The 16,161-nt window shown below is 39.5% G+C and overlaps 1 protein-coding gene across 4 annotated transcripts in view; it reads right to left on the bottom strand.

Annotated features, from left to right (window-relative positions):
• AHCTF1 (AT-hook containing transcription factor 1) overlaps positions 1–15,369 on the bottom strand; it is a 52,330-nt gene extending 36,961 nt beyond the window's left edge. For 2 of the 4 annotated variants that reach the window (XM_026082573.1, XM_026082544.1), the window contains exons 1-5: positions 15,094–15,195; positions 7,172–7,298; positions 5,983–6,236; positions 2,223–2,403; positions 1,216–1,423 (exon numbers count right to left, since the gene is read on the bottom strand). In XM_026082573.1, the coding sequence (XP_025938358.1) occupies positions 1,216–1,423; positions 2,223–2,403; positions 5,983–6,236; positions 7,172–7,292 (764 nt within the window). In that variant the 5' untranslated portion in view covers positions 7,293–7,298; positions 15,094–15,195. Of the gene's footprint in view, positions 1–1,215; positions 1,424–2,222; positions 2,404–5,982; positions 6,237–7,171; positions 7,299–9,525; positions 9,542–15,093; positions 15,196–15,223 lie in introns of those variants that run through there. The other 2 variants (XM_026082554.1, XM_026082564.1) reach the window with 2 other exon arrangements.
• Positions 15,370–16,161: the final 792 nt, after the last annotated feature.

Genomic DNA, 16,161 nt, shown 5'->3' with positions numbered 1-16,161 from the left:
TCAAAGGACAGAAGATCACACTTCCATTTTATACCCAAAGGAGTGAGACAAGGAAGTGACTATTTTTTACGGAACAGTTGAGAGATAAGGAATTTATTGTCCATGAAATGCTAAAAAATGGGTTTATAGCCTCCTCTGCCTGAAGTGATTCAAACCAACCTCTTCTAAATGAATATTCCAATTGCCAAGCAAAAGATTGCTCCTGCTGTTGTAGCTTACTTAAGTACAGAATTTAAAACGTAGAACTTCTCCTGAACAAATCCAAAGCAGTGCCAAACAGAAAGTTTCCTGTTTCTTTGCTTGGACTATGTAGAAAAGCATTTTTCTTCCAGACTTCTGAACTTTATTTGCAAGTTCATAATCTTCTTTCTTTTCCTGCCACCTACTTATTCCTCCATCATCTATTTATGCATCTAATAATTTCTGGTGAGTCACTGCACATTTACTTAATGAATCTCTATCTGACCTTGGTCATAAATCTCAAGTGAGATTGTTCTTTGGCAGGTTTGAAATCATCCTCTAATCTTTCTACTGTCCATAAATTTACATGTCCCTTATTCTAATCTCCAAATGTTCTAAGCAAACTTTCATTCAGCTTTGATGAGAACAAAGYGACAGGATGAGCATCCTTGCTTTAGAACTGGTCAATCTCCTATTTCAGTCAAGGCTGAAACGTAGGGAAAAAGTATATTCTCAGGCACAAATCAGCTATGATTTTTCATGTCTCACTAGTTTCATCATGGATACTTTTAAGAATATTATCAGCAAAATTACATTATTAATATACTGAAGCTTTGCAAGTTATGTCCTAATTGCAGTAAGTGGTTCTGAAAAATAATTAAAAAAATGTTTCATCTAAATATACTTGTTTCCTGGTTTCACTGAACACTGCTGATAGAAGGAATTCTCTTATTTCCTTATAGATATCAATATTGTCACATCCTGTTTAACATAACCAGAAGCAGTATGTTTTCCAACACTCCTCAATTCACAGGCACAATAAATAAGGAAAACAACCCTAGTTCGAGGAGAAGGTCCACTTTATCCATGTATCACTTAGTAGTTATTTCAGAGGAGGATTTCTAAGCATTTCAAGATTATACTCAAGAATTTCAGTCCTTGAAAAAAGGTTACCCTTTATCTTAAGATATTTCCTTAAGTAAAAATTGAAATCCCTGCACCACCAGGCATGGCCAGACGGAAAGGCCTACTTACTCCTTCTTCAAAGTTTTCATATTCCATAGCGATAGATAACCATCTGAAAAACCCACAACCAGCTGATTGCTTCTGCTTATGTAGCATAAGGTTGATATTGCTGTTCCTGAAGGATTTTGTAATTGAAAACAGAGATGTCGTCCCTCTCTGGTCACAGCTTCTCTTCTTTGTGGAATTTCAGCAGGAATTCCAGTGATAACTTCTAGGTCTACACACACAAAATCATGCAATAAAAGAATGTGTTATTCTATTTAGGATGCATTTTAAACACTTCAAAATGACTGTATGATCCAATTCCACTGTACCAGGCAAAATATCCATTTATTCAACATTTCTATTTTTTATTTCCACTTCCTAATTATTCAAAGAACATAGGAACTCTCTGACTGGACTGATATTCTGTCTCATATTTTAAAACCAGGTAAAAGTGTAACCATGATGGACAGTTTCTTCTTGGACTCTGTAAATCAGGAGTTTGGGCTTCACAACAAAGTCATTTGAAGTGATATCAACTCATGGAGCTGCTGTTGTAATAGCAAAACAGTGGATGTAACCTGAATACACAACTTAGAGATTTCATTCATCCAAATGCATGATTTAAAAAAAAAAAAAAAAAAAAAAATCCAGCTTAAGTATTCCTACAACTTGTCACAAGTCATTTAAAAGAAGCAGAACATTCCCAAGAAATAGGGTGCCTCTGGTTGACACAGCTTCCCAATGGGCAGCTGCAATGATTCAGATGGTAAAATTCCTAAACCTCACTGACAAGAATCATAATGGCTTAAGGATCTTGGAGGGAGGGAGGGGGGCATTTATAAATTTAGAAACAGCATTAAACCATTCCTATCTTTGATCAAATTGGACTATATGATGTCAAACCACCATCTGTTATCGGTAGTTCTAAATGTCTGCATGCTATCATCTTCAAAATGGGATACATATTCTTTATTTAGAAGACTTTCTTACTTTCAAAATGAGAGTTTTAAGTTTAAAAACTGTAAACTCACCTGACGCTTCTATTTCATTCTGACTGCAAGATAAATCATCCAAACAAAGGTCAACTAGAAGTATATGTCCAACATCCGTAACCACTGCTGCCACACCAAAGAGCCACCGCAGACTCTGGTGTAGGTGTTGCGTGCTCACACTGGCTCCTCCATGATTAATTATGGGTTCTATAGCAGTTACCTACAGGAAAACTGCAAGTTAATACTTAAGCTGTTTGACATGCTAAATAGAAATCATTCAACAGTAAAGCCAGAGTTAGCACATCAGAAACAAGAAAATAAATGCAGAATCATAAGATTTGAAAGAAAAGTACTGTCTCCAATTACTTTAAGAAAATCAAATCCCTTTACAAAAATTAACACTTACAATTTACTAGATTTCTTAGTTATTTAACTGAATTAATTTCAACTTAAATGCACTCTATTATTGCAGATTAGCAATTTAGTTTCCTACTTAAGAAAAACAGTTAACACTAATACAAATTTAAAATTAATTATACATACAGAACTTTATGATATGTAAGAGACTTATGACTAAACGTAGTTCTCCCTCTGCTCACAGCCCAGTGCCATGACAGTTTATGCCTTCTTTGCCAAACCTGTATTAGGTTAAATCATGGCTTTAAGTCAGAAAAGGCACTAAATGCAGTTGCCTGGCAGACACACCATTTCTATGGAAATGAAACATTTCCAGCAAGTGTTGAAGGCAGATACTGGCTTAGTAAACTTGATACTAGCCCTCATATAGATTAAAAGAACTACTAGATTAAGTTGAAAAAAAAATATTGAATGCACACCAGTTCTTTTGCATAGGTTAATAAAAACAAGTTAAAAAAGCCAGCCTAAAACAACAACAAAAGAACAGCAGCTTGTTAGATAAAAAGCTAACTAACCACACAAGAAGTGCATTCTACTCCTCAATGTTCAAAACAGTTTGCATGCAACTGTTTTGAACTATTTTAAACTAAAGCAAAAAGTTGCAGCACCTGCAACACATCCCAGGACAATGCTGAATTCTACAGCAGAGATACAAGCAAAGACTCCTGCACTAAAGTCATACAAAAGAAGAATGCGGGCTATCATTTGATCTTCTTATGAAAGTAGAGCATCGCAACACAATGAAACCAGCAGAAAATTTTACATTGAAGTGAAACAAAGAGGTGACCATCACAAGGTAGTCTCTTCCTATATTTGTTTTTTCAGAGGTGGAAAAAAAACAAATCTCTAAGCCCCACAGTTCTCTCCTTCTACATGAATATTTGCTATGACTACATAGCCTAGCAATCCACCACAGAATTTACTTTTCATCCTGGTCACAGCTTTAATCTTAGACATGTCTATACTAATCTAGATAACTTCATTTTGTTTCAGATTTCCTACAAATCAAATTTCTCACCTGCCCTGCTACTCAAAGGATTATCTAAAGCATTTTGATTATCCAAACTCTTGCTGCTCCAAGTCTTGGTGACTTATTAGAACAGAAATACAGCATGCATTTCACTGCAAAGTTATCCAATCTGTAAGTGTTGCTTCTAATTTCTTTTTCTTTGGACAGATTTTTTCATTGTTCAACTGGCTCCAAATGAATCTTTCCAGCTTTTGCATACAGTTTTCTAAAAGTGTTTCCTGGTTTTAACACTTCAATTTTCCATGTAGAAGCTCCTGAAACAGCATATTTTTCCACTGACTGGCTTTTCATATTCTCCTACACTACTGCCAACTCATTCTGGGAACGAACAAAGAAAACTTTTCTCAGCTCACTGAATCTGAATGCTATCCTTCTGCCTCCTCAATACAAACCAGAAAAAATTGTGAAAATACTTTTCAATAGTTTTGAAAAGTAGGAGCATTATAAAGCAGTTTAATATAACTAATGTTTTCAATTCAGAGTTGCTTTTAGCAGAATTTATTGCAAGTTATATTCCAGTAACATATTCAATTTTCCACTTCATTTTGCATGGGTATTCCATGGCAATTAGGGAGGCTCCCACAAAAAAAAATTATGACAGATTTTTTTCTAAGTTTGTTGGGTTTTTTTGAACTCATTCCTTGATGTTCTGAACGACTTACTGCCTACTCTTACAACTAAAAGGTAGTCACATTTTCACAATAACTACCCTGTGTTAATATATTAATGGTTTGGCACCTTCAGCCAGAGCTACTGTAAGTTAGTGTTAACCTGTACAGCTTAATTGACTCCAGAAGATATACCCACAGGGAATACAGTCCATAAATTAAAGTGCTCATTAAAGTCTTCAAAAAGTAAACGACACAAACTGCAGAAAATGAAGCTAAGAATAGATCCCCATTTTACTTTTAAAATTAATCAGTGTGAAAAATCACAGAAACATTTAGGCAGAATTAAAACACCAAGTCATATATAACATGCAAATCTGAGCTACAGAATAATTAAATTCAAAAGAAATGGACAGTGGCCAAGCTTAAGTTTTATCTACTTGTTTTTGTTTACCCTTACTCCCATTCACAACTCCAAACTTACACTCCAATTAGCAACAACCATGTCTATGCTAATCTAACATAATAGCAAAAAGATAGGAACCAAAATGAAAGCAACAGACAAAACATGCTTGTAATTCAAGAGCATCCAGTGCAGAACAGTAAAAATTCAGATAAGCCTTGGCTTTATTCCATAATTTGTAACATTTATCACACAACAGCCAATTTCCCCCCCTCACGTTTTCTCCAGAACTACTTTTCATGCTATGGAAAAACTCCCTAGTACAATTGATACTTATAAGCACATTCTATTTCAAAACAGAATATAGATAATGAGACTAGGTGGTATCACATTATTTGAGTTTATATGTTAGAAAAAGTAGAAAAAAATAATATTACATCAGTGTACCTTGTCAGTGTACAAAAAGAATATTTAGTGAGCACAGATTCAAACAGACAACTGGGGCAGAGAGGACCTGGAACCATTGTAACTGGGATGCTGGTGTAGAAAAACATTCAAATAGGGAAGCTAAAGTTTAAGACAGAACTAATAAAAGCCATCAGCTCAATAAAAAATATCAAACAGATAATCAATTTGTGAGATTTTTAAAATGTCCCATATTACAGATGATTCCTTTCTGGCTTGACAGAATCTAATCTTAGATGCTAATCATAAATCCCCAAATTACTTTAAGGAAGCTGCACTTTGGATTGCAAGCCAATCTTTCAACAATCTGTCAAATAACTCACTTGCTAAATGCTCTTTTCTCCATCCCTAAACCAACATAAAAATACATTCTGCTCCAGAGTCATCTGTTTGCTAGTTTGATTCATGGGAATGTGTATTTTAAGTCATTCAAATTTCCACAATTGTTGTGTTGTAAAATATTTTAAAGACTGTTTTTGACAGAAACTAACCATCTAGAAAATGTGTATTACAGACACTTCAAAGCAATTTTTTTCTCTTTTTCACTCTAAACATAAAAAGCTATTTTTCAATGCCTTTTTTATGGAATTAAGAGTATTAGGAAACTACATACTCTTCAGTAAAAGCAGAAAACTTGTTTTACTATCAGTATGACTCAAAAGATAATGGCACCATTAAACCCAAGATTTTACATCAAGACTCTCTTGACTGGATACTGTGAAGTGACAGTATGTTAAAGCAGTATAGAAAAAAAACCAACCCTCTCCTACAAAAAAAAAAATCTTCCTACAAAACAACGCTCCAAAACTTTTCTTGAAACAGGATTATGCAGCACATAAGACAAAAACTTCATTTCTCAGATTAAAAAACACGCACCCTTCCTGGAAGAACAACTGCTTTAACCACTCTTGATATTCCAAGGTCATACAGACAGAGAACACTTCCCTCCGCTTCTTCCAACCCAACTAGTAATCCAGTTCTCTTCTGCCAGGAAAACTCCTTTACCACAAGAACAGTGGGAGGCTGTTCGTTTACTCCACTGAAACAATATGCAGAGAGCCGCTCTCCTGTCACGGAGTTCACTACCTCAATTTGAGGACCACATGCCAACCATGCTAGGCCATTTCTCCCTAGAAGAAAAAAAGAAAGCTGGTCGAAGCAAATTTCAAGTAGAAAAGACATTGTTCCTTTTCTGCAATAAAAGTACTCACAACCTAACAGAGGAAGACTGACTTACCCAATGCTGATCAATTATTTAAAACCATCCATTGAAACCTGCAGGCAATACACCTTACAATTAACAACCTCATTACTTTGCATTTGTACTTGTCTTCCCTGCCCTGAGGAAGGGTTTCGATTGTATGGGATAAAGATTGCAACATACTAAGCCATAATCTTCACACCATATTTGGCTTGTTTTTATAATAAAAAAAAATCTAAACATGTAAGGGAATACAAGTCTTAAAGCATATTTCAAATATAACAAATAACAAACAAATCATTTCTGGTTTACTAATTTTACTGGGCATATGTCTATTTTGGGCAGGGAATTGGGTAAACACTTTGGAAATATGGCTGCAGTGCTTAACAGTCTTACACTCTCCCTTCTGTTCTTATTCTGATTGGAAAAGAAAATAAAGATTGCCTGCCTCCRTAACACTGCACAAGAACTAAAGTATTTCTGCATGTGACATCACGATGATCACAAAGTTTGAGCTGGTGCAAATATGGTCCAAGACAACACTATTACCTTTTGAAAAATGTCTTTTAGTTAAAAGTTGAAGAGGCCTCACTGATTCAGCATGTTTTTAAATAAATGATTTTAATAGCACAAGATTGGTATAGKTTTTAATGTAGATTGCTGTAGTTTCAAAGTTTAACTATATTAATGTTTTAACATTAGCATTTTTAACAGTTAAAACATCCTTTTTACTCTCTAAATCTGGTGCATCTCATCAGCACCAACCTGACAGAGCTGATAATACTACCCTTTGCTTTAGGTAACCTCCAGGCAGGAATGTCTTCACGTCAAGACCAAGACCAAAATTTAAAGGAAAAGGCTCACCTCCAGAAAACTTCCCACGAAGTACAGAATCTAGAATTATCTCATCTTCCCCAAGTGCCTGAATAGTCACCTCTGGAAACTGCAGGAGACTGCTCGTTACCTGAGCTGTTAGGTCTCGCATTCTTCACTGTAAATAAAGAAACAGTGGAAAAAATAAATTCATGCTAGCCATAAAGATTTTTGAGATTTACAGGAATTTAATCAGTATTCAGTGAATAATCTCCTATACATCACCTGTAGCTCCTTTTCTTTGTAATTAATGACATTTAAATGTTTCTCCATCCACCTTCCCCCAAACACGTATCCATCAACATAAATAGCCTGTGTTTTCAGAGGCTCAATCTTTTGGCTAGTGGTAGGATAAATAACTGAATTTCTATCTTCTCTATGCCTGAAGAAAGAACATTCCTTTTTTGCTTATGGAGAAAGAAAGAAAGAAAAGGAGGAGGAAACAAAGAAATAAAGGAAGGAACCTTATTATTAAAAGGATTTTCTAAAATGTGTTTCAAAATATTTGAATCCCTTCACCCCTCTCAGTCCTTCACCCTATATTTGATACTGTTCCCTGTACAATTTGAGATATTAACAACTAAAACGTGTTTCTTTATTTACATCATCTGTCAAGTATGAGTTCCCCTTCTTGCAGCAATTGCAGTTGACTTGGGCAAGCACTCAGGTCAGTTGTTAACCTCACAACAGAGGAAAGGGAGGATCGTTTGCTTTTTTGATGCCCATGAGATCTCCACAATAAATGATGCACAGGTATTGACAGATAAGTAAAAGAAAAAAAATCCAACATACTGAGTCTACTCATATACTGGCCAGTAAAACAGGATCTTGAAAAATCTTATTTAAAAGGCTTTTCAATAAGTTTTTATTTGTCCTTTCCCTTGATTTTACACTCTATTTTTGTCAATTATCTTCTAGCAAATTTCATGCATTACTAATCATTTGTGTCTTGTTCACTTTTTGCACATCCAGTTGAACATTAAGAGATACTAAGTGTGTAACTATCTTAATTTCAATTTTTTCCAGAAAATACACTGCTACTTTTTACACTGCAAAGCAATACAGATTTTTACAGCTTATCAATTAGAAAATATTTTTCCATACACTTGTGATGTACATGTAACAACGCAACATTATGAAACATTATTGTTTCTTTCTGTACCTAAATCCTCCTCCTCATCCCATTCCCTTCCTACTACTTGACTGTCCTTATCACATCTCTGCAATATTTCATAAAAATTTCAAGTACTTTAAGGAAATCTTCACACCTCTATAGGTGCTCCACAAAGAGTTCACATTTCAGTGTGTCAAGACAGAGTTTTCTGTGGGAAAACTTAAAAGCCTGATCTATAAAATTGGAAATAAATAGGTGACTAAGAGATAATCCATACATATGGAAATATATACTATTTCACATAAAAGTTTTGGAAGTTCTGTGATTTATTATAAAAGCCTCTAGAAGACAAGACAGATTTAATTATCTCGTTCAAATGGCATGGTTTCCTTCATGAAATCTCAAAAGGAAGACATAAGTATAAGCAGTTCACTATTTCTAGGTGTTACGCATGCTCACTGATCCAGCCATCAAACAGAACTATGCTACAAACTGGTACAGAGAGCCATTTAAATGTACATGCAAACTATATAGCGCTGAATGCAACATATACATTTTCCTGCATATAAAGTTTTATGACTGTTTCTTCCAGCATGCACTAACAATCTGTTTTCCTTACAATTTACAAGATTAAAGCTAGTTTTCAAGACTGGGCTCTGGGAATAGAACAGTCATTAAAAGAAAAGCACCTGCTCATAAATAAGTGTAATTTATAGAAATTGTCCTTCTTTTGTTGAGAAAGATTACGCTAAAAGCTGAGCACTGGAATTCACTATACTTCAAGTCACAAGCACTCTATCTGAGAATAGGTTCAAGTTCCAGTATCTTCTGCCAGCATCAAAACAACTAATGTGTGAAACAAAGGAAGTGTAATTCAGGCTCTCACACTAAGAACAAGTCAACATTTTGAAAAAATTGCTGCCGGTCGCAAGGCCAGTACTGCAGGATGCTGCTGCAGCCAGCCAGCCTGACCACTCCAGGTCTATTGTTTCCTCTGCCAGCATTCACAATCACTGCAGATAAAGTTCCAAATGGGACAACAAATTATTTGCAATAGGTTGGTTGGATCTTCTTTTTGGTAATTCCCATCATTTTGAAATGACAACAGGATGAACGTTTGTACACCTGATGACTCTAGAGAGTAAAGAGCTCCACATTTCAACCAGCAGTCTGGCTTAGTTTAACTGTAATGATTTAATAAATATGTTCTATGAATAAGCCAGATACTAACAGAAATATGTGGTGAATAGCACATTCTAAATGCCTTCAGCATCCAGTTGTTTCAATAGGCGCCTTTAGCACTGCTGTGATGCTGAATGAGAAGAGAGGAGTGGTCACTCCTATATTGCTCCTATATTTCGCAGGAGGAAAAATTCCAGAAGAGGAAGAACAAGACGGCCAGGTAATATATCTGAAAGAGCAGAAAAAGGAGGCAACCAAGCAGAAAATTCACACTCAAGATAAGTGCAGGATAAAGCAATAGGGATATACTGCGTAGTGAACAGAGAAGGGGACCACTCAGCAAAGCACATGCAGCAGGAGAGAAATGGAACAGATGGGAGCAGGAGATAAAATATACCAAAAGTAGACTATGCCATTAGCAGCAGCAGCAATAGTCAAACAAAAAAACCCAAAACTCCAAAGAAAAAAAAACACAGAAAAATACCCTGAACTAGAAAAACCCAAAACTAAGAAAACCCACCCAAAATATTTTTCACATAACACAATTTAATGTGTTCTTATGCCTTTCTTTTTTTCTTCTGCCACCAACTGTTACTGTTTTTACAGGACAGGTAAGCTAAGGAGATAAATGGAAGAGAAAAGGATCTGAAACACGCAATCTCTGTTCAAAGTCCCAATGTCTTCTATCAGAGATGCCATCTGCAGAACCTTAACTGATTTCCAAGATTCTGACTAGGCCAACCCCCCCCCCAAACAAACAAAATCCTCCCCCAAAAAACAAACAAAAAACCCACTTCATTGTTTATGTTGTATCTGGCAACCACTTTACAGTCTAATTTACAATTTTCTGGAAAATAAGTTGCCTGCTCTAAGAGAGACCACTTTTTTTTTCTCCTGCTAATTCYACCAGGAGTTAGCAATGACAAAGGCTGAAAAGAACATAAAACGCAGAAGTGAGACGATGCAGTAGCAAGCAGTGAACCAGATCAGAGCCAATTCGATGGCACTCTTATGCTTACAGTCAAAGAAAAGAAAGGCCTTCCAGAATATTTTTTATTGTTACTTCAAATGAACAACAAAATAGCCARTTTCTAAATTTTCTATTCGTCAATGCTCCTTTAAGGGAAACACTGATTTTGACAACATTTATTAAAGAAGCAAAGTGTAGAAAATACCATAAAATTCAAAAAGAACATATGATCATAGTGAATAAACAATAAAGCTTTTTTTTTTTTTTTGTAAATAAGCACTGAGGCATCTAAAATCCAAGTGAGATGAAAAAAGTACTTCAGGATAACTAATATGCTATTTCACAGTAGTAGCAAGATGGTTTTAAGAAAAAGAGCCAACAAGAATCTTTCAGTGGGGTAGGTGTGCTGTCCAGGATGTTCAAGGATACTTCTCAAGAGCATGCTCTCAATAAGATTTCAAATACAGTTCCACAGTCACCTTTCCTTTGCTACTGCCTACCTGGACAGGCCAAGCGCACACTTGCAAGGAAAAGCCTGATCTTTGTGCAGCCAAATTGGAAATTAAATTTTAAGATACTGCTGTGAGGAGATTTAAGATTAAAACAAAACAAAACAAACAAACAAACCACAACAACCACCCCAAGCAACCCATCAAACCAGAAACCGTGAGTTCTTCTCTGGTGCAGAGCTCACACCTCAACACAGCCTAGTCCTGTCTACGGTACAGATCAAACATGTCACTGGTTCTAGCATTCAGGCCATTGTACTAGGCAGAACCATGAAGCAGGCAACACTCCAACACCAGGACCATTCTTGTAACTCTAAATAATCGTGCTGCAGTTACTTTAACCGAAACATAGGTATATGAAAGCGCAAGAGAATACCAGAGCACCAGCCATGTCCAGCTTTCCTCTAGTAAGCCAACAGGCATTGTGCATGCTTTTTCTAGACATCTGGCTCGACAATATGGAACAAGGTCACATAAACTCCATAATAAATTATGAGCAATATTTATCAATCTGGTTATTAGGATGTTTTACTTGCATCACTCTACTAAGTTAAACCAAAGACTGCTAGAAAACCAAAACAATGGAAAAATGCTTGCTCAGAAAAATCCTGTGACTCCTTCCTGAGATGGGTTAAAAGCATGAAGCCTCTCATTTACGAGGATATATCCAACACTAACTGTATTTCTGCTTTCTTTGAAAACAATGACCATAATCACATTCATATTTCTGTCTGTTAAAAATCAGAAAGGTGTGAAATGCTGCAGGCTTACTCCCTGCTCAGGAGTAAATTGGAATTGAACTTTTCAGCGGTATCCCTATAACAGTGATCTGTGTGCAAGTTGCCAAAACTACCATTCTTCCCTCATCCAAGGTATTTATGACTTACAAACATCACAAACTATTTCTAAAGACACAGGTCCCAGACTGATGATGGGTTTCTGGATCAACAGACTCCAGGAAAAACATTCTAGAAATTGCATGTTCTAGTAAAATCGTATATAGACAAGTCTGAGTTCTGGGATATCAGTTTTGACTGACAGAAATACATGAAAATCAGCTTCAAAGACAAACAACTTTTTTGGTTTGCTGAAGAAAAAGCCAAAAATAGGGTCATCTACATGCAGCTGAAGGTATGATTTCATAAAGCATGGCGAGTTCACTGCCACCAAAAGAGAGGCCTTGGTACCACCTCCCATTTCTCCATCTGCTTCCTTGTCCAAGCATTGTATTCCTGCAGCTTACCCTGCATTGACCTGAACACTTTACGGACCACTTTATGAGCCAAATTAACTCCCTAAACAGACAGGAAACTAACCTAGACAAGTGGATGGTTTCTGCCAGATTAGAGAGTTAAACTGGTTCACAGAGAGGTCTGGTGAGCATAAAGGTTGGCAAAAGAAAGGAGGCACAACAGTGCAGGTGGAACAGAGGGAATTAAGCCTCCTCCATTTTGTGGCAGCAAGCTGTTATGCTGGCTCACATGCCTGTGAAACTACACACAGTTTGCAAAGAGAGCTAGAAACACTTTCCTTTTAAAAAATACACTACCTAGGACACAAATGGTTTGGTTTTTAATTCCCTCTTTCATGTAGAGACTCACTATCACAATGAGTATGTCACTGAGAAAGGCTGCAGTTGACAGACATCATTCATTCAGTGAAAGGAAGCTACAGTAATTTCAGGGAAGAGTTACTTGGTGATCTGAGAATGGATATGGACATGGAAAACACGCTTATTCAGGTCACATTTTCTAAGGAAATAGGAGAAAGAGAGGGAAGAAACCAAATAAAAGAAAAAAATAATAAATTCTTTTGAAAAAAAACCCGGCATCTATTTTGTTAGACAACAGGTATAGATGACAATTATGGAATTCTTTGAATTACTGGTAATGACTGGTTCCATGACATTTTCTTCAGAAAAATAGGAAGCAACTCACAAATATAGGAGGTGCAGTAGAATGATAAGACGCTTTCTGCACTTTAGTAATCAGGTTTAATGAATTAAAATTTTGCCATGTTTTACTTCAGCAGAAAGAGTAAAACAAGCAGGTGATTTAGTGAGTAGCACTTGATCATTTTTTCCCCACTTCTGTAGGGAGAAAAAAAATGATGTTTTAGGCAAAACCCCTAATATTTAATCCAAAACACAAATTTTAGTCCAAAAAGTCATTAGCATAACAGAAATGATCTGTATCAGAATGCAAGAATCAGGCTTATTTCACTGAAATGCAGCCTACAGATAGCCTTGTAGAATTTGTTTGGATGTTCCACAAACTCTCCAAGAAGCAAAAATCTACAGCAGAAGGTGAGAAAAAAAAAAAAATCAGCTCCAACTCATCAACCACCAAGCCATCAACAGCTAAGAACCTGTATCTGATGCAGACCATAGATTCGATCTTCCTTTAAATACAAGAACAAACAAAACCAAAACCAAACAGAATTTGACACTAGAGCCAAGTCTACCCAACTAGTTTCCACAGTAATTCTCTAACATGACTATGCTTTTATTCAAGAGTTGCAATCCCTGTCTAACATGGCTAAGCTAGCAAAAATTCCTTAAGTCAGTGCTAAAACGCTCTTTCTTGTATGACTTGGTATGTCTAGGGTAGACAGATACATTTGTTAACTTTCTTGGCACTGAATCCAAACTTGCTGATATTGCTAGGTAGTAGTTAATAGGGCATCTCCAGCCTAACATCAGCAAATGTCATCATACCACAGCCTTCCCAGCATAGGATTCTGAAACATACTTTTACAAGAAGCAATCTGACAAGCTGAACTACAAAAACATTTGCAACACATACAATAGGCCACAGTTTTCAGTTGCTCTCTCCTATTTAGTTTAAGCATTCTGTCCACCACACAAGTGAAACACCAAAGGTCTGCCACTATTATTTTTCTAGTACCATATCTAACAGCTTACTAGGTAGAAGACATGAAATTAATAGAAGCCTGATGAAGTTCATTTCACTGTTAGAAAAGCAATCCCAAGGCAAATAAACGCAGTAAAATGAGTTGATGCAATAAGTGAATGAGGAGCTGTCCTCAGCAGAACAGGATACAGTGCTGTGTGCCCATACGCATATGACAGCTACCAGCCAAGATCGATACAATCATCTAGACTGATGAGTCTAAGAAGAAATCATCTGAACTACCCTATTTCACCATATGCCCTAAATGGGATTCAGTGTTCCTGACACAATTAAGTCCCCCAATTTTGCATAATTTTAACAAACATCATCGGGCAATAATTAGGAGACCTGAAAGACTGACACTATGTTTTTTTCTATTGGTAGAAGCTCCAGACCTGGAGTCGTGGTTTACTAAGGCAGAAATCAAGCACTTTTGTTAAGTCAGCAACTCTGCGGCATGATGCATGCTTCATACAAAAATTAAGAGCCCTAGAAACGCTCAGCAACACACAACAGAAAGTTGGGCTGGCAACATGAGAAGGCAGGTCCCCCATACCCTCCGCAGAGGCCGGGGAGACCCAGAAAACACACTCGACTTCTGTAAAACTGTGCTCACCCCATTAAACCCAGTCCTCCTCCCGCGATCCCCGCTCTATGCAGACAGTGAAATATACCGCCTCCTCCGGGAAAACGAGACCAAAAGGGAGAAGGGAAAAAAAATAAACAACCCACCCCTCTAAAAACCGACCGAAAGACGGACACGCGGAGATGTGCGGGCGGCCGGGCAGGAGGGCGGCCGGGAGGGAGGGAAAGCTCCCGGCGACAGTCGGCACATCTCCCACGCCCCCCGGCCCCTGACTGCCGTCTCCCGCCGGCGGAGCCTCGCACACCGCCGCCGCCTCCCATGTGCTCTGCCCAGGCCGCGCCGCCGCCCGGCCCGGCCCGGCCCGGCCCCCCCCGCCGCGGCCTGGCCACGTGCGGCGGCCACGGCGCCGCAGCCCAGGGGGTCACTTACGTAAGGGGCCGGGCGGCCGCGGCCGGGCCCGCCAAGAGCCCGCGCCGGGCCCGCGCTGCGCCAGCGGCGCCGCTACCGGCCTAGCCGCCTCGAGCGCCCGGTACCTGCTGCGGGCGGGGGAGGGCGTCGCCACCGGCCACCGCCGCCTCCCCCCTGCGCCGCTCCCGCCCGCCTCCCCAGCACCCCCCCCCGTTTTTCCCCCGGTACGTGCCGGTGAGGGCGGCGGCATCTCCCGCAGCGGTAATAGCGGCCTCCGCCTGCCGGGGCCTGCCCGGCGGTACCGCGCTCGGTGCCTGCGCAGCCGCGCCGCTCCCGCCCCTCCCCCCGCGCGCGGCGCCTACCTCGCTCGCTCACCCGCCGCGCGGGGTCGGGGGCGGGGCGGGGGGCGGAGATCTCGCGAGAGCGGCCGCGGCCACCGCGGGAATTTTCAAATTCGCGGGGCTTGGCCCGGGCGGCGGCCGCCTGTAGAGGAGGGGTTGCCGCGCTGCCTTCGCCAGACTACATGTCCCAGCGTGCCTGCCGCCGCCGCTTCCGCTCCGCCGCACCAGCTTCCTGCCGCCGCGGGCGGGCCTCGCGCGGGGCACGCTGGGAAATGCAGTCCCTGGAGGACTCCAGCGGCCGGCGTCACGAGCGGGAGGAAGGCACCATTTTCTCTGCTGCCTGCGCCGGCTGGCGGCCTGGCAGCGGGGGGTCCTCGTCCCCTGGCAGCGCCGGTCGCAGGAGAACTGCATGGCACGGGCTGCTCAAGCCTCCACGCGGCGGGCGTATGGTTCCGCACTAGCCGTTTGCAGGCTTGTTTTTTATGCCCTGCTACAGACTTCCGCCAGCACAGCTGTACCTGCGACAGCTGTGCTTGCACCAGTGCTAGTGAAAACGCAAAAGTAGAGAGAGGCAGCTGTATTTCAGTGAATCGGCCAAGCCTGGTACCGGTGTGTTAGGTGCCTGTAAAGGTGGTGGTTCTGTGTTAAAATCCAAGCTTGAGCAGTACAAATGGGGCTATGCCAGGAGTATTTTGCCAGTAAAATATGTTAAGTGCCAATGAAACATCTTCAGCTGTAGAAGTAGCCTAGAAAAGGCAGAAAGAAAACAGAAATTAAACATCAGACCTAGACAAGCACAGAGACCTCAGAAAACTAGTGCTAGAGAGCTTTTAGATCTAAACCCTCTAAGCAGAGACAGTGTCTCCCTTTTGATTCCTACTGTGATCAAGGGAAGAGGACTTTGTACGTTTTGTAAATAGATTTACAACAGAACTGCTTGGTTTTGATGAAGTATCTAG

The sequence above is a fragment of the Apteryx rowi genome, unplaced genomic scaffold (assembly GCF_003343035.1).
Source record: "Apteryx rowi isolate R43461 unplaced genomic scaffold, aptRow1 scaffold_117, whole genome shotgun sequence".
NCBI classification, from domain to species: Eukaryota; Metazoa; Chordata; class Aves; order Apterygiformes; family Apterygidae; genus Apteryx; species Apteryx rowi.
This window is presented reverse-complemented; position numbering and strand designations above follow the sequence as displayed.